Source organism: Heloderma suspectum, chromosome 3 (assembly GCF_057233095.1).
Source record: "Heloderma suspectum isolate Gila_16-S chromosome 3, 16-S_ref, whole genome shotgun sequence".
Lineage (NCBI taxonomy): Eukaryota > Metazoa > Chordata > Lepidosauria > Squamata > Helodermatidae > Heloderma > Heloderma suspectum.
The window spans coordinates 219,812,145-219,835,438 of NC_139460.1; the positions used below are offsets into that span (position 1 = coordinate 219,812,145).

The window sequence follows — 23,294 nt, forward strand, 5'->3', positions numbered from 1 at the left end:
TTCAGCCGCCCTGCATTCACGGTTAGACAGCTGATTTCAGCTGTCTAGTCACGGGAAGTTGGAGTGGGGGGGGGCAGACACCGCACGATGCATAGGGAGCTCCAGAAAGGCACTTCCGCCCCTCCCCACCCCCAGGAACACCCCGTTTTCACTGCTCCGCGCTGCTCTTACAAGTGTAAGTGTAGGTGTAGCTCAGCCAGGAGACACTGACTGAGCTACACTTACGAGTCTTAAGTGTAGCTCAGCCAGGAGACACTCTTCCTTATCCAAGGGGGCCAGGGCTTTGGGGAGGGCCTCAGTTGGGGCTTTGGGGAGGGACCCAATGAAGAAGCCTACAGGCCAGAGTTGGTCCACAGGCCGAAGGTTCCCTATTACTGCTGTATAAGGAAAAAGCCAGACAACGTCTGAAGTCTAGAACAAAGTCTAGAAGTCTAGAAGAAAGTCTGAAGTCTAGAAGAAAGCAGGTGCTTTCTGGCTAGTAATGTAGATGGTTTATTTTTCTTTTGCTACTATTGCTACTGTCAAGTTCCTTTGGTACATATACTCATGGTGTTTTTGCTTTGTTTTGTGGCGGGAGCACAATAAACAAGGCTATTTGACTTCATAATTTCTAGCTGGTCAGAACTGCTGGATAAACCAGTTATTATTTTCCCTCAGTCGTACCTCTCATGCTTTCAGCCTATGTATAAAAGTAATTCCAAGAGAATTCATTAGGGCAATGTGTAAAATACGTTGAAAAGTGCCTTTTGTTACTAGGTTCTGATATACATCCATGGATCTATAAGGTTGGAGGAGTCTAGGAGCCCTATCTGGTCAGGCTTCCTGACTGACTTCCTTCCTTATCAAAAAACACTCATTAATTAAGGGAGCCTAGAGATTATGGCAGAGAGAGGTTGAAACCTTCCAGCAAGCCTGCACTTTCTCTTACTGGTGAAAGTGTATGGTTAGGAGAGGATAATGGGTAACTCACTTAGGGAGCAATCCTGTCAGGATAGGTGGCCACCTCCAAACTTGGAGGTGACCGCCTATCCATTGAAGGGCAGGCAGAGCACAGAGGGGATCTTCTCCACGCTCCAGCCACCCTGCATTACCAGCTAGATGGCCGATTTCAACTGTCTATCCATCCAGAGCGGTTCGGAGCAGGGAGTGAGGGGCAGCCGGGCAACACATAGGAAGTGTCGTAACAATGCTTCCACCATTCCCACCCCTCCCTGCCCCCTGGAACGCCCCCTTTCCTCCTGCTCCACACTGCTCTTCCAAGCGCAGAGCCCAGAATGATCGGTGCTGCCTACTAGGTGGCAGGGCAGGGAGGCGGTTTTCTGGGAGCCAGCTTCGGAGTACGGCCCTGAGGTCGGTTCCCGAAAAACGAAAAATCTTATGGCCGTCTAGCCGCTTTCTAGCCGCCATAGGATTGTGCCCTTATTTGCTAGGCAGAACTACTGATGTACAGTATATCATGTTACCTATATTTGCCATGGAAAAAAATACTTTCTGTATTGATATATTACATACTTGTGTGTGCACACAAATGGATGTATTCATGTTATTACTAGCTAAATCCTGTAGTAGCTATAATGGAAACTAGAATGTAGAGAACATGATTTACCTGTGACCTTTACCTTGCTTCTAATTTATATGTGGCATCTTTACGCGGTGATTTTCTAGGCACTATGTTGGTGTGCTCGATCGATCCTCATTTTTCAAGTTTGATTTTTGAAAATCTGTACAGGTACTCCAAGTACAGTTAGAATTAATGATTGCATTCTGATTGAGTCTGCACATTTCTCATGAATTGTTTAAAAGACAAATATATCACATTGAGATTCTCCAGAAGCAAATATAATGCTATTTTAATTCCTTCATTCATGTTTTTGTATTTTTGATCTGACTTGCTTACTGAAATATACAGGAGTGAACTGAAGGCAGAATTTGATCTTTTGCAGGCTCTGTCCTGCAAACCTAGGTAGTAGTTGCCCTGCTGCTCTAGACCTTCTACTTGAGACACATTAAAGTCCAGAGACAGACATAGCCAGGTGACAAGTATAACCCTCATTGACGTAGGCTGCACGCCTAGACACACTTATCAGGGAGTAAGTTCCATTGAACTCAGTGGAGTTTACTTCTGAATAGATATGTGTAGGATTCCACTGTTAGATGCCCTTAAGAATACTCTTCATATCCAGGTGCTCCTTAAAAATAATTATGCTTTTATTTTTCTCCATTCTTTGCAGCCACCAATGTCCATTCAGTCTATTGTTGTCCAAGTCCAGTGCATTAACCGAAAAGTAGGAACTGTTATCTACCACGAAGTTCGGATTGTGGTGAGGGATAGAAATGATAACTCCCCCCAGTTTCAGCAGCAGCAGTACTATGTCGCAGTAAATGAGGTCAGTTTTATTATTCTTGGTCTTGTCGATATTTAATGTTTTTTCTTCTTTCACTGCTCATGCTCTTTGGGTATTAAATGTCTTTCTTCTCACTGCTGCAGTACTAATGCATTTAAAATTTATCCCCCCCACCACCACAGTTGATCTTGAACCTTCAGTGTGTGTGTCTAACAACTTGCCTTGAGCTTAATTGCTAGAGAAAAATCATACTTGTCATTACATAAACAAATAAACCCAACCAAACCAGAGTGCTATTACAAACAGGGACTGGATGCATATGAGCGAAAGAGATGCAAACTGTTTTTACATACTGCCATGAGAATATATAATATTACAACAAAAAGAACTCAGAAGGATCAGATCATTATGGTTTCATTACATGATAGAGATGGGTTAGAAATATGTAAATGAACCACCAACATCAACCTCAATTTATAGGTTTTAAAGGGTTCTCTTAGGGAGGATCTGCATTGTGTCTGCTAGCATGTTGAATTCAGTAGACTGGCGAGTTAATGCCATCAGATTAAAATGTGATTATTCACACTCACCCTGTTTCCCTGTTCCAGTACTTCATTGAATGCGCAAGCTCGGTTCACACTAGAGCGCTGTGCTGTTTTCCTGCTCTTAAAGAAGGCAGCTCTCATTGGAGGAGCAGAAACTCTTCCTGTTTCTGCTGATTCCCCGCCCACCGTCCCTTTCTTTCTCTATCCCTGTGTGTGTTTGTAGGGATGGCGCGAGCATCCTGATGGGGCTCGAAGCCCAGTGAGAAGTTGCTACTCTGCCCCCTACCCCCCAGATACCAGTTCCTTCAGCAAGAAGAGGGGAAGAAGGCAGCGCCTCTCATCCTCCCTGCATCATTGCTACAGCGGCAGTGGCACATGAAAAGCTGGTTGTTTTCTCTAAGTTCTCCTGGCCTTAGTGAAAATGACCAGCTTGTCCCTTGCTGCCGCCGCTGTAACACATGAGGGTGGAGGGAAGAAGGAGGCACTATCCTCTTCTCCCCCCCACCTGCTGGAGGCCACGGGGAGAGGCTGGGGGGGGGTGTCTCCCAGTGCTCTTTTCCCCATGCCAGCCCTTGACAGCTGGTGTGAGGAAGAGGGGCAGCAGCGGCAGCACCCAGAGCTCAGGTTTGGGGGGGGGGGCTGCTAGCATATTCGAAGCTTCAAAGACTGCCCTGTTTTTGTCCGCCGCTCATGAGATGATGTTAAAATTGTCCACGGACATTTTTATTGATGTTAGTCCATGAACAGTGATGACTGTCTGCCTGGATATGTGTGTGTGTTCCTTTCTGTGCTGCGAGCATGGAAGGGACTGTGAAAAAAATTACGCTTGCCTGGGCTTGCCCAAGCAAGTGTGCAGAGAAATCGGGCTGGAGAAGCTACGATTCTTCGAAGGTTTGAAGATTTGAAGATAATGCCTTATGTATTTATTTATTTACGCCAAAGCAGGGGATAGAAGGAGGTAAAACTTAGTGTCATTTGAAGGGATAGAACAACCCCCTGCTTAGTGCAAGAAGCCTGATTCCCAGGCAGTCTCCCATCCAAGTACTGACTAGGGCTGACTCTGCTGAGCTTCTGAGATCAGACAAGCGCGTGCACATCCAGCCCTTTGCTTGTTGGTGATGAAACTTTGAGTGCTGAGGAAGCTATGCAATCAGTAGCCGGAAGACTGCACGGGGCGTTGAGAGCTGTGATTGGACAGGAGGGAAATACAAACACCGCCGTATATGGGCAGGTGCTGGAGGGGACTACAACCTTATATGGTGATGAACACAGAAGAGCAGAGCACATGAGTGGAAAACACTGGAATATCAGGGTATTGAAAGCTGTAGCAGGGAAGCGGGAAATTGCGGTTCCAACACGAAGCGGGGACAGCGTAATGTGACAGACGGGGGACGAAACCTCATTGGAAGTGTAAAAAACCATAAGTGTAGATTGGCCCTTAGTGACAAACTTTATTTCTGTTGTTGTTTTTACAAAATTATTGGCAATTTCAGCAAAAAGAGGTACTTTCTGGTAACCAAAAATCTTTGCATTTACCAATAAATGAGTCTTATTCTGTATCGACCAGTTCCGAGTTAGATCCTGTCAGTTTGCAGATGGCAAGAAAGAGGCAAACACTGATAGCTGGGTTTAAATTTGACTACAACTTTATTGATTAGTTACATTCATTAAATGATCAACTGGGATCAGTATGTGGGATGGGGGCAGGGAGGATTTCTCTACTCGACTTTACCTGAAGAAATGCTTTGGCTGTTCAGCTGTACTTGTTCCTGGGAGCCATGGCTCAGGCCTGAGTAGGTTTGCTAGGTCAGCAGCATCCCTTAACCTGAGATTTCAGGGCCAAAACCTGAGACCCAGGGGGCGGGCCCTTGTTATGTCACAACTGCAGGCCCTTCAGTAACATTTGCAAAATGGTGTGTGTGTGAGTGTGTGTGTGTGTGTGTGTGTGTATGTGTGTATGAGAGAGAGAGAGAGAGAGAGAAACAAACAAACAAACAAACTGAGTTTCCTATATGCAATTAAATGCACAAGAAGAATTGCGTTCAACTATTTATTTTTACAGTATTGAACAAACTGAATTTGCAGAGAAATATTTACATAGAGCTTAAAATTGATACCTGGAATTTGAAAGGTATGCTCTGAGCAACTGTGGTTGGTGCTTTATATATTTGAAAAATTGGACATATTTCAATTCATAATTGAATTTAACATAAATTAAGGCTAGCATGATGTTCCTGTTATCTGTCCATGTGTTTCCCATGTGAGAAAACACCCTTTCTGTGTACTGGGATGGCAATCATAGCACTAACTGGTGTAAGAGATGTGGATTTGATGTGTTTCAGTAATTGCATCCATTTGGGGGACCAGAGGAAGATCCACTTTTCTCACCTCTGGCAGGAACTTCTGAATTAGGTTGAGCTCATCAAAAAGATCTTCTACATAAACCTCAATGTCCAGAATCTTGGCAACTTTACAGACCTGTTCAAGGCTGAATTTCTCTGACTCTAAGATCAAAGGCTGTGAAGTCCTGTAGGGGAGCATTCTCAAGGACATACCATTTCTCAAGGTACATTATTGCCTGATGGTACATTTCAACTGTATCTGTTTTGAAACACACGCAGTGAGAATCAGGTAGCCGTTTTAAAGTTGAGAACGAGTTTGCTCCAAAAAAATTCATTGTCCCTATGATTAATTAGTTTCTCCCTCAAGTGGTATACCAATATGTGCAACTGTGGACGCACTGCATGGTTCCCCCCGCCCCCCGCAAGTAATACAATCATGAAACAAAATAGAGGTAGCACTCTGGCAGTGCATTGTGGGAAGTGCCTGATCTCATCTGCCTGATCACTAATAAAGTGTCATATGCTGTCACTGGTCTGCTCTTCCCCCAGCTCCAGAAAATAGGATTTAATGCAGGCCACCAGAGGAATAGCTGTTCACAGCAGGAGAGAGACATGCTGGGTGTTTCCATGGCTGAAAAATGTATGGAACTTCATGCCAAGCTCCACAAAACATTCCCTGGGTATCTCAGTTTTAAAGGTATAGCTTTATGAACAAGACACTGTACTTGATCTTTAAGCAGGCACATCTGGCAGCATTGTGGAGCATATGGCAATAACACTTGGCCTTTAAAGAGACCACCCAGTGCCTGCACAATTTTCAGCTGATTTGGGCCCAAGCACATTTTCAGTTATGATCTCTGCCTTAGTTTTCCCACAGTGGATTTCTTTGGCAACAGAAGAGTCCTCAAACATTGTTGATGCAAGTATTATTCCACATTCTCTACTTAAGCAACTGTGCTGGTGCATGATACCATAGTACACACTGCTAGCTTCTACAGCAGCTTTGCTGGGTGTTTCCTACCTCACCATCCCATATGGCTGCTGATTACCGGAGCCACTGTCCCCAGGATAAGACTTTTAGGATAGTTTTGGAACTCCTGCAACCTGTGGGCCTTATTTCTCCATCCCCCTTACTGCCCCACCTGCCACGTTCTGACAGGTATTAGCGTCACTGTAATTATAGGGACAGGGGCCGGGGTGGCTTAGTGGTTAAGACGCTGAACTGCAGACTGGAAGGTCGGCAGGTCAGCAGTTCGAGACCTGAGTGCTGCATGATGGAGTGAGCTCCCGTCTTCAGTCCCAGCTTCTGCCAACCTAGCAGTTCGAAAGCAAGAAATTGCAAGTAGATAAATAGGTACCGCCTCGGCGGGAAAGGTAACAGCATTCTGTGCACCTCGGTGTTCAGTCATGCCGGCCACATGACCACGGAAGCGTCTTCGGACAGTGCTGGCTCTTCGGCTTAGAAACGGGGATGAGCACCGCACCCTAGAGTCGGACACGACTGGTTGGGGACACCTTTACCTTTTTTTTTAATTATAGGGACACACACACACCCAGCCTATAGACAAGTTAACCCAAGAAAAGTGAAAATATGCCCATCCCCAGCTAATCAGAAAAGCATGAAAAAAAATCCACCTCCCCACCCCTCCAGGGCAAGTAGCTAAAGCCTGAGATAATCCAATGCTTAGTGTGGTGTGTTGGTTGCTGGCTGACATATGACAGCCAGTGTGGGAAGAGGCCTTATATAGCCCTCTCTCCACCTTTCAGTTTCCAAGTCTTGCAACAGCAGGGGTGGAAAGAAGGTAGATCTCTGGATATTTGAACTTCAACTCTCAGAAGCTCCTGCTAGCATGACCAGGGGTCAGCAATGCTGGGAGCTGAAGTCCAAAACATCTGGTGATCTATGTTCTGCCCACCTCTGCTTTATACCATCCAGTGGCATCAAATTGTTATTCTAGTGTCACCTGACTTCCCAGGCCAGGAGGATTATGGACTGTGCTATGTATCCTCCATATAGAATTGCCTGTAGTTCAATTATGTTTCAGGGAGCAGGTCTCCAGTTCAAGACCTGTGGTGCCTGACTATTTTTCAGCAATCATAAATCTTAAATTTACAAGCTTTTACTCCTGGGGACACCAAGTCCATGCTCTTTCTAAAAACCTGAGGATAGATTGTACTGTACCTTCTACATATACTTTTGCCACTTAAAAGTAATGGATCTAACTGTTCCTGAACCCCCAAACCCTTTCCTGTATTCCCAAATACTCAACCTGTTCAATGTCTTCGTCTCTTGAAACTATTTGTGTACACCAATCTTATGGGTAATGATCAATGGCACTTTCTTTGTCTGTAGGGTTTTTTTTGCTCCATTATATATTTCTGAACCTAAATCCAAAACACTTCAGAACATTTTTGAACATTGCTTGATGTTAAGATTGCTTTTGAAAGCATCTCTTGTCCATTATTGTTCTGTACATGGGCTTATCTCCCGTTATGTGGCACAAATTTCTCCTTAATGAAAAAATTTGGTGTTGTTTCCTGAAGCTTTATAATTGTGTTAGGTTTTATTTGTTAATGTTTGGCTTGAAATACATTTTGACCTGCCTTGAGCCATATGAAAGGAATTAAAATCCAAGCAACTAAACATTGCCTTACTTCTATCATTAATTCTGTTAAGTGCATACAATTATAGAATATATTTGTTGTGCTTTATTTATAGTAATCATTGTTTTGCAGTCCAAATCCTCTGATGTGAAATATTATGGGTATTACAAACAATGGCTTTGCAATGTTTTTAATTTGCATTAGGCATGATCAGAAGTTACCTTTTATGGAACCAGTTTCCTCCTGACATTTTTTTTTTTCTTTTTAGTGCAAAAAAGGCCATATCCAGAAGAGGAGTGTCCAAAGGTTTCCATTTCTATAAAGCAGGGGTGGGCAACCTCTGCTGCTTGGGGGCCATGCATTGCCTCCTTGGAACCCACAAGGAGCTGCACCCCATCCCCCAAATTTGCCTCATCAGTACTGAATTTGCTGCAATAACAGTGAGGAAAAAATGGCAGTTTTTAAAGGAAAGAAGGCATGTGGGCAGAATCGCATTTCCAGGAGGCTTCTGGGAATACAATTTTCTAAACAAGCCGTGCCCTCCCTGCATACCACATTTCTTTTTAAGTTCGCTGGGATTTTGCAACTGCCACTGCAGTACTTTTAGATATAAGTCACATATACACAGCAAAACATGGACATTCCCCTACATGGATCCTCAAGAAGGGCCTGGAATGTGACACTGGAAGGGAGGGATCCATGAAAATCAGGCAGGGACAACTTCTGCCACTTGGATTACACTCACATAAGCTGCCTCTGCCTGATTTTCGCTAATTTGTCCCTCCAATTCCCTTCATGTCCAAGGGCTTTCATAAGTATTCCCTGACCCTCTGGAGAGGCTTTCCAGGGTTGCAGTGGGCTGCAGTGAGAGGGAGGGGGGCAAGAAAGCCCCATTGCATGAGTGGAGTACAGCTTGTGCAATACTGGATACAACAGTATATGCGCACAATTTTTTTTTTTCAAGCTGTAATATATTTGACACTGCGCTTTTTTTTTAGTACTTCTTTCACAGAAGAAGCTGACTGAATGATGGCTGAAATATGTCAAAGATGGTGGATATGGTGTGTTGTAGGACAGAGCATTGTTGTGTAATGGTTAGGTGGGGAAACTACAGGATAGTAGGCTCATAGTACTAATGATATATGAATCTCCACTCTCTGGGGATCATCTTGGTAAAAGACAAATGTGCTATATATCCGTTATTATGACTGGGTTAGATGTAATTTACTTTATAATATTCATTTTAAAATATTTTTAAAAGATAGTATCATTGACAGAAATGAGCATGTGCCAGGTATATACAACTTGTAACCTTCCAAGTAAGCACTGCCCACCAGCCCTGCATTGTAGCCTACCAGGGACTTGAAAACTACATTTTTGCTGCCTGCCTGGGATTGCAAAAAGGGGGGGGGGGCAGCCATCTGGCAGGCTGCCATACATAGCTGGTGGACTGTGCTTAGCTTGGTGGGTCAGTTGTGCAAGCCTGCCATATATGGATTGGATTCATGTTCTGCCTTCCATGAGAGGAAAATGTCGATTCACAGAAGGTCCCTCTGCCCAGTTTGGGGGGATTCCCCCCAACACCACATATCACCCCATTCAGCAGAAGCTCCTGACTTTCTGTGTAGCAATTTCAGGGGACTGGAGGGGCTACTGTGGGAAGGAGGGGATGATGAAGTCCACTTTCATCAGTGCAATTCATCCAACATAAATCTGGATCCAATGCTATGAATGAATAAAACATACAAACAGCAATGCTGGATCAAACTAAGGGTCCATCTACTCCAGCTCTGTTCACACAGTGGCCAACTGGCTACCCACAGGAAACCCACAAGTAAGTAGGACATGAGTGCAACAGCAACCTCCTGCCCATATTCCTTAGCAACTGGTACTGAGAGGGACATAGCATATAGCTATCAGGACTAGTAGCCATTGATAGCTTTATCATCTATGGATTTGTCTAAGGGTGCTGCGATCCTATGCATGTTTAGGCAGAAAAAAGTCCTACAATTCCCAGCATTCCCCAGCCAGCACTGCTGGCTGGGGAATGCTGGGAGTTGTAAGACTTTTTTCTGCCTAAACATGCATAGGATTTGCCCTAAGTCACTTTTAAAGCCATGCAAGTTGGTGGCCATAACTACACCTTGTGGTAGCGAATTAATAGTCTAACTATGTTCTATGTGAAGAAATACTTCCTTTTATCTGCTTTAGCTACCTTAACCCATGTCCTTGGCCTTAACCTTAGTGCCTTAACCCATGTCCTTGGGTTGATTAGTATATTTCTGATCAATGTGTTTAGTATAATTACCTGACTGTAGGCAGCAACATGTGCATCAAATAAGCAAACAAGATGAAACTACAAATACAGATACAGAAGAGCCACACCAAGTTAGAATAGAAAGGAGATGAAGGAGAACAATGGAGATGATAAATAGTTCAGAAGCATGTCATATGAGGACAAGTTAAAGGCACTTGGTTTGTTTAGCTTAGAGAAAAGAAGATTAAGGTGAGACTGGATAGCAGTAGCTTACATTGATATGCTTTAAATAGTCCATTGGATCATTGGTTCTTTTGTTGTTGCAAGAATTTTATTGTGATGAGGTACCTCTGAAGGTCAATGAATCCATTGCTGATCTGTACAGTCATAAATCTTAGTATGTCTCAATGCCAACTTTAACTGACCATGGTGGGGAAATTATTATGAAATTTACTGATCTTCAATTTTGAGAGAAACCATTTTGTTGATGTAGTCTTTAACACTTGCTGTCAGTGTAAGATTGCAGTGTTTATTTAAGAACATTCAGATTCGGTTATTTCCTACCTTAATAGATACAAGAATGCAATGTGTTGTTTTCTGCCTTGGCATATTCAACCATTTATATCAAGCATAATAATAATAATAAACAATCCTGCCTTTCCTTTTTTTTGTTGTGATGACAATCCCCGCTTCTTGGAAAATATTTCTTGTACTTAGTTTGATCCCTTTGTCAGAAATGTGGCCTACATTTAGTAAAATTTGAAGTTGCCTGTCTACAACTATTTGCATCTATTGTAGTGGTAATTATAGTTCAAAGTGAGTTTCCTTCCCTTCCAATGTAATTACTCTTTTTCCTTATGGTATTTAAATAACTAATCTCCATGGTGTATAGCATCAGAAGCATATTAGTGTGCAATAATTACCTGTAAATTTTATTTTGTTCGGCTATGCAAGTCCTCACTACAAATTATATTCTTAAAAAAAAATCCCGTAATAAGCCATAACTGAAGAATTTGTTCTCAGAATAGGTCATGAAAGTAATGAATGCATCCAATGGAAATTAGATTAATTTAATACATAAATTACTGAACTGGATTTCTAAAGCTTCAGCATTCCATATGTAGATAAGCTTCTCTTTTGCATCAGCTTTCCCACAGGATGCAAGAAAACTTTGTTTTGCTGTTAATGGCAGCAATAGACTTTTGTAGTCTGGCTTGTAAAAACAGCCAGTTGGACTGTTTTGCAATAGTCGTCAAGTTGCACATTCCTCCCTTTTTCCTTGGGATACTACAGCTGACATAGCCAGGAAACTATCTAGCTTCTTTTCATTGCAACGTATCTTATTTAAAAGATCCCTGAAAGAAATATACAGACTATTCTTTCTGTGAAGCTACACAAACAACTTTCCTCTTACCACTTCCTGGGCTCTGGCCAATAGGTACCAGCTGCTGGATGCATTGGTAGCTTGATTACTATGCAAGATGTAACCAGGGGAGCTGCTGTGGGGGCAAAAGCCTGTTATCTTGACGTCTAATTACAGCCACTCCCCTGAGCCCCATAAAAATTTGTAGAATGGTAAGAATGGCTAGACCAGTTCACAAGCAAGTTCTGGATTTGTTAATTTTACTCCTAAAGGCAATTTGTTAATTTCACTACTGCTAAATGCAATTTGTTAATTTCACTGTGGGGATGCTGAACAAATTCGAGATGGTCTAAAATGAGCTCATATTTCTGAGAATCCAACCTGTGGAAGCCACTGCATACCGACCTCCTCAGGCTGTGTGGCGTCCATGGACTTTTGGATTTTTTTTTTTTTACTTTCCCAAAATTTATGCATATTTATTTGTAGCGAAATTCACAAGTTTCTGCTGAGACTGGTAAATATATGCAGGGAAAAGTTGAATGGAATGGGGGACAAAATGCTAAATGTTACGTACTAAGGTAAATCATGTAAATTGTTGCAAACCCTCTTATGGAATTATTTGCGTTTTTTCTGCACAACAAAACAAATTTGAATCCATCTGTGAATGGGACAAAAGTAGGGGTGGACGAAAGTCCCTTACCTGTCCTCGAAGGACGTTCGCGGTGGGGGGGAGGCGCTTCGTTGCTCCCCCCACGAAGTTCAGGCTGGGGGGGGAGGCTTCCCGCCTCGCCCCGGCCGAAATTCAGGCCGGGGGGGAGGCTTCCCACCTCGCCCCGGCCGAAATTCAGGCCGGGGAGGAGGCTTCCCGCCTTGCCCAGCCGCGAACGCGAAAGTTAAAAAAAAAACAAAACGCCCCCTGATAGGCTACGTGACGATTAACGTAGCCTATCACGGCTAGATCTGCAAAGTCAGCCATGATAGGCTACGTCAATCGTCACGTAGCCTATCACGGGTGACTTAAAAAAAAAAAAAAAGCGCGTACGCTAATGGCGGCCCCCATAGGGAGCCGCCATTCGCGTTCCTTATTTGGTTGCTGTAGTCTACATAAATCTTTACGTAGACTACGGCGAAAATAAGGGCAACGCAAATAGCGTTGCCCTTATTTTCGCCATAGTCTACGTAAATCTTTACATAGACTACAGCGACCAAATAAGGAACGGGAATGGCAGCTTCCTATGGGGGCCGCCATTATCCGTACGCGCTTTTTTTTTTTAAGTCACCCGTGATAGGCTACGTGACGATTGACGTAGCCTATCACGGCTGACTTTGCAAATCTAGTCGTGATAGGCTACATTAATCGTCACGTAGCCTATCAGGGGGCGTTCTTTTTTTTTTCTTTTATTGCAATGGCGGCGGTGGCAGCTGGTCAAAAGACCGGCTGCCGCTCCCGCCCCGCTCGAACACCCGCCGAACCGCGGCCGGACCCGCCGCCGGGAGGGACATTCGGTGAAGGTAAGTCCCGTCCCAGGGGGGGTGCGGGGGGCGGGGGGGGTTCGGACGATTTCTCCCCAAAACTTGTTCGGGGGACTGAACACGTTGGCGCTCGGCCCCCCGAAGTTTCGGGGAGAAATTCTCCGCCATCCCTAGACAAAAGGTGCCGAATCCATAAAATACAGACTGAGGGGATTTTACACAATCCATACATCCCTACCCTAAGGGCAACTTCTCTCTCTCTCTCTCTCTCTCTCTCATTTGTCCGTCCGTCTGTCTGTCTGTCTGTCTATCTATCTATCTATCTATCTATCATCTATCTATATGCCTGCTTGAATTATAAGGAATTGTTAAGATGGAAAAGTTATTGTGTTATTGTAGGTTAAGGACTTTGATGTGCCAAATAAACTTTATACATTTATAAAAGGGGTTTAAAAAAAAAAAACCAATGGAGAACTTTATTCTTTATAATACCCCTCCCCCATAGGGGGGTGGAATTTCAGGGGGGAAGTGGGTAGGGGGAAGGTTTAATCCCTCCTCTTTGGAATGTACTAGTCCTGATCCAAATTGGGGCCACATTCAGATACACTAAGGTAAACCAAAACACAATCCTCAGCAACATGCTGAGTGATGAGCATAACATGTAGCTTGGCTCTGGGTGACAGTAGAGCGGGGAGGGGGCGTCTCCTCTTTCAGCCCCAGGCAGCCAGTGTTGGTGCTGCAGCTAGTACTGTCATAAAGTGCATAAAACAGATGATGGTGCATGAAGAGTTAGTATTTGTAGGAGGGGGCATCTGTGGCTCAGAGGCAAGGTGGAAAGAAGAAAACCCTCTTTGCTGGCGATTACTGTTAAGATGGCTGACTGCAGTTAGAAGCTCTAAGCTTCTACCATATGTTAAAGAAATAGTTTAAGGGTGCAATCCATAGGATTGCTGTGGATTGCGGCCTCCAAACTTGGAGCCTTCCAAGCTTTCTTGCCCTGCTGGGCTGAAGCCAGCAGGGCAGGAGGGGCAGCAGAGGCAAACTTTGTCTCCCTGTCCTCTGATCTCCTTTATTTTTGTTAGATGAGTTTTTCAGCCCATCTAGTGAGGACACTTTGGAGGGGGAAGGAAAGAGGCTGGAGGAGGCTCAAGACAAACCATTTCCTGGCCAATCCCATCTCCTTCCCTCCCCGCCCCAGGAATGCCCCCTTTGCCTCCTCTCCGAGGTCGATTTTCCGACCTTGGAGAGGCAGCCAGCATGGTTCTCTGTGCACCAGCTGCAAGGGGGAGGGGTCGGATCTCTGACCCCTTTTCCAAGCTTGGAGCACTTGGAGCTTGTCTCCAATTTCAGGAGGGGTTTTCCAAACCATCCTATGGTCCCTGATATGCTTACCTGGGGGCCATAGGATGGCTCTCTTAAGTTCATTCCTATGATGCTGTGTCTATCATAAGTGGAGTCCAGAGAAGGCTACTGAATTTCTATCACAATAGTGCCCTGTCGTTGAATGTAGGGATGTTCGGCGCAGGGAAATCCGGCCCTCTTGGGGCTTGATGGATTTCCCCAGAGCCCCCAGCTCAGCTTGCTTTTGCGAGCTGAGCTGCAGGCTCCCCACCAGAACTTGTGGACTCTCCAGTCATTGTGCCAGCAGGGAGAAGGGAGACTTTTGCGCACAACAACCAGCGTTGGAATTGCCTGCCGCCCGTCATTGTGTGCTGAAGTCTCCCTGCTGGCACCCCAGCAGGGAAAAGGGAGACTTTTGCACACAGCGACAGGCAGCAGGCAATGCAAACACTGGTTGTTGTGTGTAAAAGTCTCCCTTCTCCTTGCTGGGGCTGACAATGGCAATGGCAGTGGCGGAAGTCCTCGGGTCGAGTTGGGCCAGCTCACAGACAAGCTTCGGGCAGCTCGGCAGGGTCGACCCCCCAGATGGATTCCTCTGACATCCCTTGTTGAATGGCAACCATGTACTTACAGAATGCTAGCCGTGGTGCTAGGGTGGACTGTCCCCTTTTGCAGAGAACCATTCTCTGTTCGACGGGCCGGCCTGTCCAGTTCCAGTTTAATGACAATGAACCATGAGAACTGATGCCCATCACCAGTTAGCACCCGGATAACAGGCTAAACAGACAGACACACAGGTCACCTGGTCAAACAGTACGGCGCAATGAACTGCATTTCTATTTAAATTATAATGCTTAGTTCCAAATTTGCATCTATACATACAAATCAGCATACGCAAATGTTATGCAAATCATCTCGATGTCTTGTAGGCCCTTCCAACCCTCCTATCCTATGATTCTATCATCTCCTCTTTTGTCCTCTTTTTTGTGATACATTTCCTCTTTTTTGGCAATTCATAAGTGGCACATTGCAGCTTCTCAAAGCTTGAAGGGTAAGGGCAGGAATTCCCCTCCTGCTCATAGCAGATAGATTCGGGAAGTTTTGCCTAGCAAACCATCTCACTGACCACTGCTGCCGGAGACAAATTTGGTACTGTCAAGTCACGTTCATTATTTTTTATTTGCTTTCTTGTTTGATCTTCTAACATTTACAGGTGTCTATGCAGCAATGCAGACTAGCTAGAATCTTTGGCCACAATCTCATCGAAATCATAAAACATGCCAAACGTTGTGATTGGGACACGTGCGTGTGTGTGTATGTGCGCATGCGCGTGTACGTGTGTGTGTCTGTTTAATGAAAGCTAGAAACATAGTGCTTTTTTTAGGAAAAGAAGCAAAATCTCACATTATACATATTAATTTTAAGGCCCTTGAGGATGAAGTCAATTTAGGTAGTAGATACTGGCATGGCGACTTTCAGCAGTGAGTGGCTGATTTGCTATGATGTCACAGTAGCTTGGTGGAGATGGTGCGGGGGAGATGGAGAATGGGCTGCTATTGGTTTAGCTGCTACAGTGTCACAGAGGGGCTAATCAGCTGAGCTTTGGAGACTTTAGAATTTGATTCCATGCTAATAATAATTTAACAATTATTAAATTAAACTACACATTATGGGTACAGATCAGTTGGGGTTCTTTTTGTGGGGTTTGATGGAAACCGACCACCTTACTGTACATGATGATGAATTTTTCCTGCTGTCATCAAAGTGACTTACTCCATTTTAACTGTCTTAGAAGATGAGTGTTTTTGAAATCACAATAACATCCATATTATTTCTGTGTAACTGTCATATATGTACCTACATTCTGTGTGCCTAATATGGTAGAATAATACCTTCATGCAATTGTCCTCTTTCATACTGTATTTTAGATAATAATGAGGTCTTTAGTGTTTGAAGGCTGGGATCTATCCTTCAGTTTGGCTATCGGTATGGGGAGAATATAAAAAATCATATTTGTTTAATATTCAGCTTTGCTACAAACTGTTTCTTCCCTGGCTTTTTTCTCTCTCTCCCAAATGATGAGTGGAGGGGGACTCTAGGATCTTTATTTTTCTTTTTATACATCTTTGCCTAATATTCTCTACCCTAGGGAAGGGAAATAGTTCACAGGCTATTTTGCAGAATGCTGTCAGAAGGAAATTGGTAGGAAGGCAATTTTGTGTGATAAAGGATGTCATAGAACCATTCCATATATCAATAGCAGTATGGCAGTTTTGTCAACTCAGGACTGATTACTAAAACATAATTGCTTATTGCAGTGTACAGTAAAGCATGAAATAATTGGTGCATGATAGCTACATGTTGTATAAAATCTATTATTTTGAAACAATAGTTGTTATGGCTATGGATTTCAGGCTGAACTATTTTAACTTTCCTTCAAGTTTACAATGGGTGTTAGAAGAGAGCTCACAACCACCAGCTGTTAGAGCAATTTGCTGTTCCTTCCTATTCCTGGAAAGCTATTCACTGGAAATGTTTCTGTAGTATAGTATGTAATATGAGATATCCTCTTAATAAAATATTATTTGCTTGGTGCATTCCTTTCTGTATGAATAACCTGTGAGTACTAAATATGGTGAAAAGAACATCCAATGCTGTAAAGAACAATATTGTTTAGGAACCTGGAATGTAAGATCAATGAATCAAGGTAAGCTGGAGGTGGTCAAACATGAGATGGCAAGATTGAACATTGACATCTTGGGAATCAGTGAACTAAAATGGACAAGCATGGGCAAATTTAATTCAGGTGACCATTATATCTACTACTGTGGGCAAGAATCCCTTAGAAGAAATGGAGTAGCACTCATAGTCAACAAAAGGGTGGGAAAAGCAGTACTGGGGTACAATCTCAAAAATGACAGAATGATCTCAGTACGAATCCAAGGCAAACCATTCAACATCACAGTAATTCACGTCTATGCCCCAACCACTGAGGCCGAAGAAGCTGAGGTTGATTGGTTCTATGAAGACCTACAACACCTTCTAGAACTAACACCAAAAAAAGATGTCCTCTTCATCATAGGGAATTGGAATGCTAAAGTAGGAAGTCAAGAAATCACCAGGATAACAGGCAAGCATGGCCTTGGTGTACAAAATGAAGCAAGACAAAGGCTAATAGAGTTTTGCCAAGAGAACACGGTGATCATAGCAAACACACTTTTCCAACTGCACAAGAGGCGACTCTACACATGGGCATCACCAGATGGTCAGTATCGAGATCAGATTGATTATGTCCTTTGCAGCCAAAGATGGAGAAGCTCTATACAGTCAGCAAAAACAAGACCTGGAGCTGACTGTGGCTCATATCATGAGCTTCTTATCACAAAATTTCAGCTGAAATTGAAGAACGTAGGGAAAACCACTAAACCATTCAGGTATAACCTAAATCATATCCCTGATGAATATACAGTGGAGGTGAGGAATAGATTTCAGGGATTAGGCCTGATAGACAGAGTGCCTGAGGAACTATGGACGGAGGTCTGTAACATTGTTCAGGAGGCAGCAACTCAATCCATCCCCAAGAAAAAGAAATGCAAGAAAGCAAAGTGGCTATCTGATGAGGCTTTACAAGTCGCTGAAGAAAGAAGGGAAGCAAAAAGCAAGGGAGAAAGGGGAAGATATACCCAACTGAATGTAGAGTTCCAGAGAATAGCAAGAAGAGACAAGAAGGCTTTCTTAAATGAACAATGCAAAGAAATCGAAGAAAACAATAGAATGGGAAAGACTAGAGATCTCTTCAAGAAAATCGGAGATCTCAAGGGAACGTTTTGTGCAAAGACTGGCATGATAAAGAACAAAGAAGGCAGGGACCTAACAGAAGCAGATGAGATTAAGAAGAGGTAGAAAGAATACACAAAAGAACTATACAAGAAAGATCTGAATGTCCCTGATAGCCATGATAGTGCGGTCACTGAACTTGAGCCGGACATCCTAGAAAGTGAAGTCAAGGGGGCTTAGGAAGCATTACTAACAACAAAGCTAGCGGAGATGACAGTATTCCAGCTGAGCTATTTAAAATCCTAAAAGATGATGCTGTTAAAGTGCTGCACTCAATATGCCAACAAATTTGGAACACTCAACAATGGCCACAAGACTGGAAAAGATCAGTTTACATTCCAATTCCAAAGAAAGGCAATGCCAAAGAGTGTTCAAACTACCGCACAATTGCACTCATTCCACATGCCAGCAAGGTGATGCTCAAAATCCTACAAGCTAGGCTTCAGCAGTATGCGAACCGAGAACTACCGGAAGTACAAGCTGGGTTTTGAAGAGGCAGAGGAACTAGAGATCAAATCGCCAACATTCACTGGATCATGGAGAAAGCAAGAGAATGTTGCTGTTTCTGCTTCATTGACTACGCTAAAGCCTTTGATTGTGTGGATCACAACAAACTGTGGCAAATTCTTCAAGAGATGGGAGTACCAGACCACCTTACCTGTCTCCTGAGAAACCTGTATGAGGTCAAGAAGCAACAGTAAGAACTGGACATGGAACAACTGATTGGTTCAAAATTGGGAAAGGAGTATGACAAGGCTGTATATTGTCGCCCTGCTTATTTAATTTATATGCAGAGTACATCATGAGAAACACCGGGTTGGATGAATCACAGGTCGGAATTAAGATTGCCGGGAGAATTATCAACAACCTCAGATACGCGGACGATACCACCCTAATGGCAGAAAGCGAAGAGGATCTAAATAGCCTCTTGTTGAGGGTGAAAGTGGAGAATGCAAAAGCTGGTTTGAAACTCAACATTAAAAAAACGAAGATCATGGCATCTGGCCCCATCACTTCCTGGCACATAGAAGGGGAAGAAATGGAGGTAGTGACAGATTTTATTTTCTTGGGCTCCAAGATCACTGCAGACGGTGACTGTAGCCATGAAATTAAAAGACGCTTGCTCCTTGGGAGGAAAGCTATGGCAAACCTAGACAGCACAGTAAGAAGCAGAGACATCACTGTGCCGACAAAGGTTCGTATAATCAAAGCTATGGTTTTCCCAGTAGCAACGTATGGCTGTGACAGCTGGACTATAAGGAAGGCTGAGCGCCGAAGAATCGATGCTTTCGAACTGTGGTGCTGGAGAAGACTCTTTCGAGTCCCCTGGACTGCAAGCAGGTCAAATCAGTCCATCCTAAAGGAAATCAACCCTGAGTGCTCTTTGGAAGGACAGATACTGAAGCTGAAGCTCCAATATTTTGGCCACCTAATGCGAAGAGAAAAGTCACTGGAAAAGACCCTGAAGCTGGGAAAGATTGAGGGCAAAAGGAGAAGGGGACGGCAGAGAGAGGATGAGATGGCTAGATAGCATCACCGATGCAATGAATATGGACTTGAGCACACTCCGGGAGAGAGCACAGGACAGGAAAGCCTGGCGTGCTATGGTCCACGGGGTCACGAAGAGTCGGACACGACTGAACAACTGAACAACAACTAAATATGGAAATATTTTTCACCCTGAAAGATAGAATTCCTCCAATTAGTATGTTTCAAATTTGCAGAGAATAAAAGTAAGATTCGCTCTTTCAAAAAAATCCTTCTTCCTCCACTTTGTTGTTTGGAGGTTTGTTTGTTCTAGTTTGGGATTAGATTGTAATGGTGCTCCTGTAATGGAGCACATTCGCAGTGCATGATCATATGTTACCATCAAAACATGGCTCCCCACAGCAGTAAATGTAGCCCAGCTGCTTTTCGTTGGCATGGTATACAACATGGTGCACTGTAGCGAACTACACATTTCTGCTTCTTTGGCATGTGTAGTGTATCATGTGTAGAGAAGAATAATGTCTACAACATGTTAGAAGTGTGTGTTAAAACTTGAAAATATATGCCAGGGTGGACAACACGTGGCCTGCTGACCATGTGTGGCTCCTGATGTGGCTCCCACACTCCCCAGATTTTTTTTAAAAGTGTTTCCCAACAAACAAAATGGTGCTCTGTAGTGGTTATGGAGCACTAAAACAGACAAATTTAGCTTGTTTGTAGCAAGATCTGCTATTGATTGGAGATAACTCTTAAGGTCTTATCTCCAATCTATGGCAGATCAGAGATAAGCCCTTTTCTGTCACTCAGAGTTGGGGCTGGGGAAAGGCTTCATCTCTGAACTACTGCAGATCAGAGTTAAGCCCTTTCCCTGTCCCAGTGCTTAGAATTGGGCTGTGGGGCAGGGGAAAGGGCTTATCTCTGATCTGCTGCAGATTGGAAATAAGCCCTTTCCCTGCCCTGGTGCTGAGAGGAGCTAGTCTCTCAATGCTGGAGCAGAGAAAATGCCCCCCCCCCCGCTGATCTGCATGGAACAGCTGAGGAGGTTGGCAGGGAAGGGTGTGTGAGTGAATGCAGTGTGCGTCTGTGTGTGTGAAAATGGGGGGGATGCATGCCAGCAGTGGCCCTGCCCAGTTTGTGCTGGCATGCAGCCCCCAACATCCAATTCACCCCTTGGGCTGAAAATACCTTACAGCTTAAGGAATATAGCCCTGACCCCTATTTTATATTGCTGAAAAACTATAGCACTGAAAATGAGGGATATATAGCCTGCCCAGAACTCACTCAAAAGACTTGCTGTGCTGGTAAATGCTTAGATGGGGCAGTTCTAGCAACCCCACTAGCACACCAACATAAAGTTCAAGTTAGGGTAGCACTTTAGGCAGACATGTTGGCACTAATGCTGAAGATCAAGGCACCAAAATGTTAGTTTTAATTAGAATAATTAAATAGTTTTAATTGAGAGAATATCGTAAATAACTGATCTCGATACTTGATCCAGTCTATGGAAGATTCCCCTGAATTTTCCCACATAGCTGATAAGCAGCCTCTTCCTTAGATATCTGTAGTGTACTCCCCCCACCCCATCCTGATGATGTGATTTTCTAACATGCATTTAAAGAGAGTGCCTTTGTTCAGCTGTAGTTTGTCTACCTAGCAATTTTCTCTTTCCCTTTGGAGGAAGGTTTGGGTTGTAATGTCTCCTCTAGTCCCTAAGAATATTATACATAGGACTGGGAAATCACTTACTACTCCCAAACCTAACTGTTCCTGAGAAAACATTTAACCTTCCCCGTTCTGTCAGCTTGATAGCACTAACTACATAACTGCCAGGCCTTCCTTTAGTATTTGTTGAGAGAGAGAGAGAGAGAGAGCTTTTTCTTGTCCTAAAATGCTGTAGAGGAGGGCAGAATGCCTACTTGATGTGAATTAGACCTGAAAACACCTTTTGCTGGGTTTTGGAAATGAAAGACAAACACCCTACACCTAAGCCACTGTCCTCAAACTACTACTCAAGATGGCCTGGTGGACTCCACAGGTTAGGTTCAGGCACAAATTCCTGGACAATGTATTCTGTACAGTCCAAATGGTTGTGTTTTTCAGGGAATCTGAAAGTGCTACTGAAGAAATCACACTGATTCCAGATGTTTAATATACAGGAAGCATATTTTAATTGGGACTTTCCCACGTGATGGGGAGAGTTCAGTTCTGATGATGCTGTGCATTTCCTAATTCAGACAACTAGGTGTCCACAAATTTTGGCTGGGCATGGTAACCAAATGGTCTAGCCAGGAAAGCTAGACTTTCTTGCTTCCCATTCACCTGTGGCAAAGTAAGGGCTAGAACAAATGTGACATGGGTATGTCAGGGCTGGGCCATGGGCAGCAGTCTGGAGCAAATCAAGACTAGAGCTGGGAAGCCGGAGTCAGGACCAAAGAGCAATTGGGATAAGAGGGCAAATTGGAAGGCAGGACTGGAGAACAAGCCAGAACAAGACTTCCACCACAAGGCACACCAGTGATCAAGCAGATCTTGTTACTAAAACAAGGTTCAGCTGCAGTAGGAAGCCTTCCTACCCAGAACAATCCAATGGCCAGCCTGGGTGGGTGTAGTCAGTCCAAGAGCATCTCTACACCCTAAAATCCCGCATTTAAAACGGGGCTTTCTGCTTCCGTTTTAAATGCAGGATCACAACAGACTCATTTTACGTGTGCTTCCTTTCCCTCCTCCCCTTTCCCCCTCCTCCTCCCCTTTCTCTGAGTCTTCCATATGTTTCATTGGACTAGCTTCTCTTCTTGCCGCTTTTCCTTTTTCACAGAGGGAACTCAAGCGGAACACAAGCGGGGTAATTTGAGAGCTCATTATCGCTGGGCTATTTAAAAATGGAATCAGGGTCGTTTAGTGCAGGAGACGCCCTGGAGGTTCAAGACATCATCTAAAGGGCCCGCAAACTTCCTTAAGGAGAAATCTCAATAGCAGGATAAAAGCTCTGTGTGAAGAAGCCCTGTGTCTGGGAGGTTTTTTGCCTGCAGTTAAGTGATTCACCACATGGGGCTGCTGCATCATCTCCTGACACTTTGCTGCTTCAGTTATATAATTCACGGCATAGGGCAATGGTCAGCAGTTTCTGAGAGGCCACAGGTAAAGAATATACCCATTTGGTACATGGCCCGTCATGTTTAAATGTACTTACTATATAGAATTAGCACACTGGTGAATGATGGCCAGGATGTGTATGTCACATCTGTTCCAGACATAGGTGCCATCCCTTATAAACCCACTGTCCCACAAGGGTCTTGCAAGGAAGGAGCAGCAAGCATGTCAACTGCATGTCTTTTCTGGTACCAACCATTCCCTCCAACTCCATGACACTGCTGCGTCATCTCAGCACAAGACAGTTTGATGCCATGGCTTACCTTGGTGTAGGTTTTCCTTGGTGGCTGCCAGAATTAAATGTCTGGCTGCCACTGGCACATGTATTTGTATACCCCCTGGACACAACAATGCTTTAAAGATGCTTTAAGTATAGTGGATTAAGAAAACTGCGATTCAGTCAAGGAGGATTGCTACCTCATCATCCTCAAAATATCGTCTTTTATTGATACACACCCGGATGATTCATACATGGATCTTCAGCACTCATTGATGGTAACATAAACAATGACTTGCATGAGTAAATACCCCATCATTATATCATCATCA

At 43.9% G+C, this 23,294-nt stretch overlaps 1 protein-coding gene across 3 annotated transcripts in view; it reads left to right on the forward strand.

The window, feature by feature from the left end:
* PCDH15 (protocadherin related 15) overlaps positions 1 to 23,294 on the forward strand; it is a 1,185,684-nt gene that overhangs the window by 774,509 nt on the left and 387,881 nt on the right. For all 3 annotated transcript variants that reach the window (XM_084845696.1, XM_084845694.1, XM_084845693.1), the window contains one exon: positions 2,232 to 2,387. In XM_084845696.1, the coding sequence (XP_084701822.1) occupies positions 2,232 to 2,387 (156 nt within the window). The remainder of the gene's footprint in view (positions 1 to 2,231; positions 2,388 to 23,294) is intronic.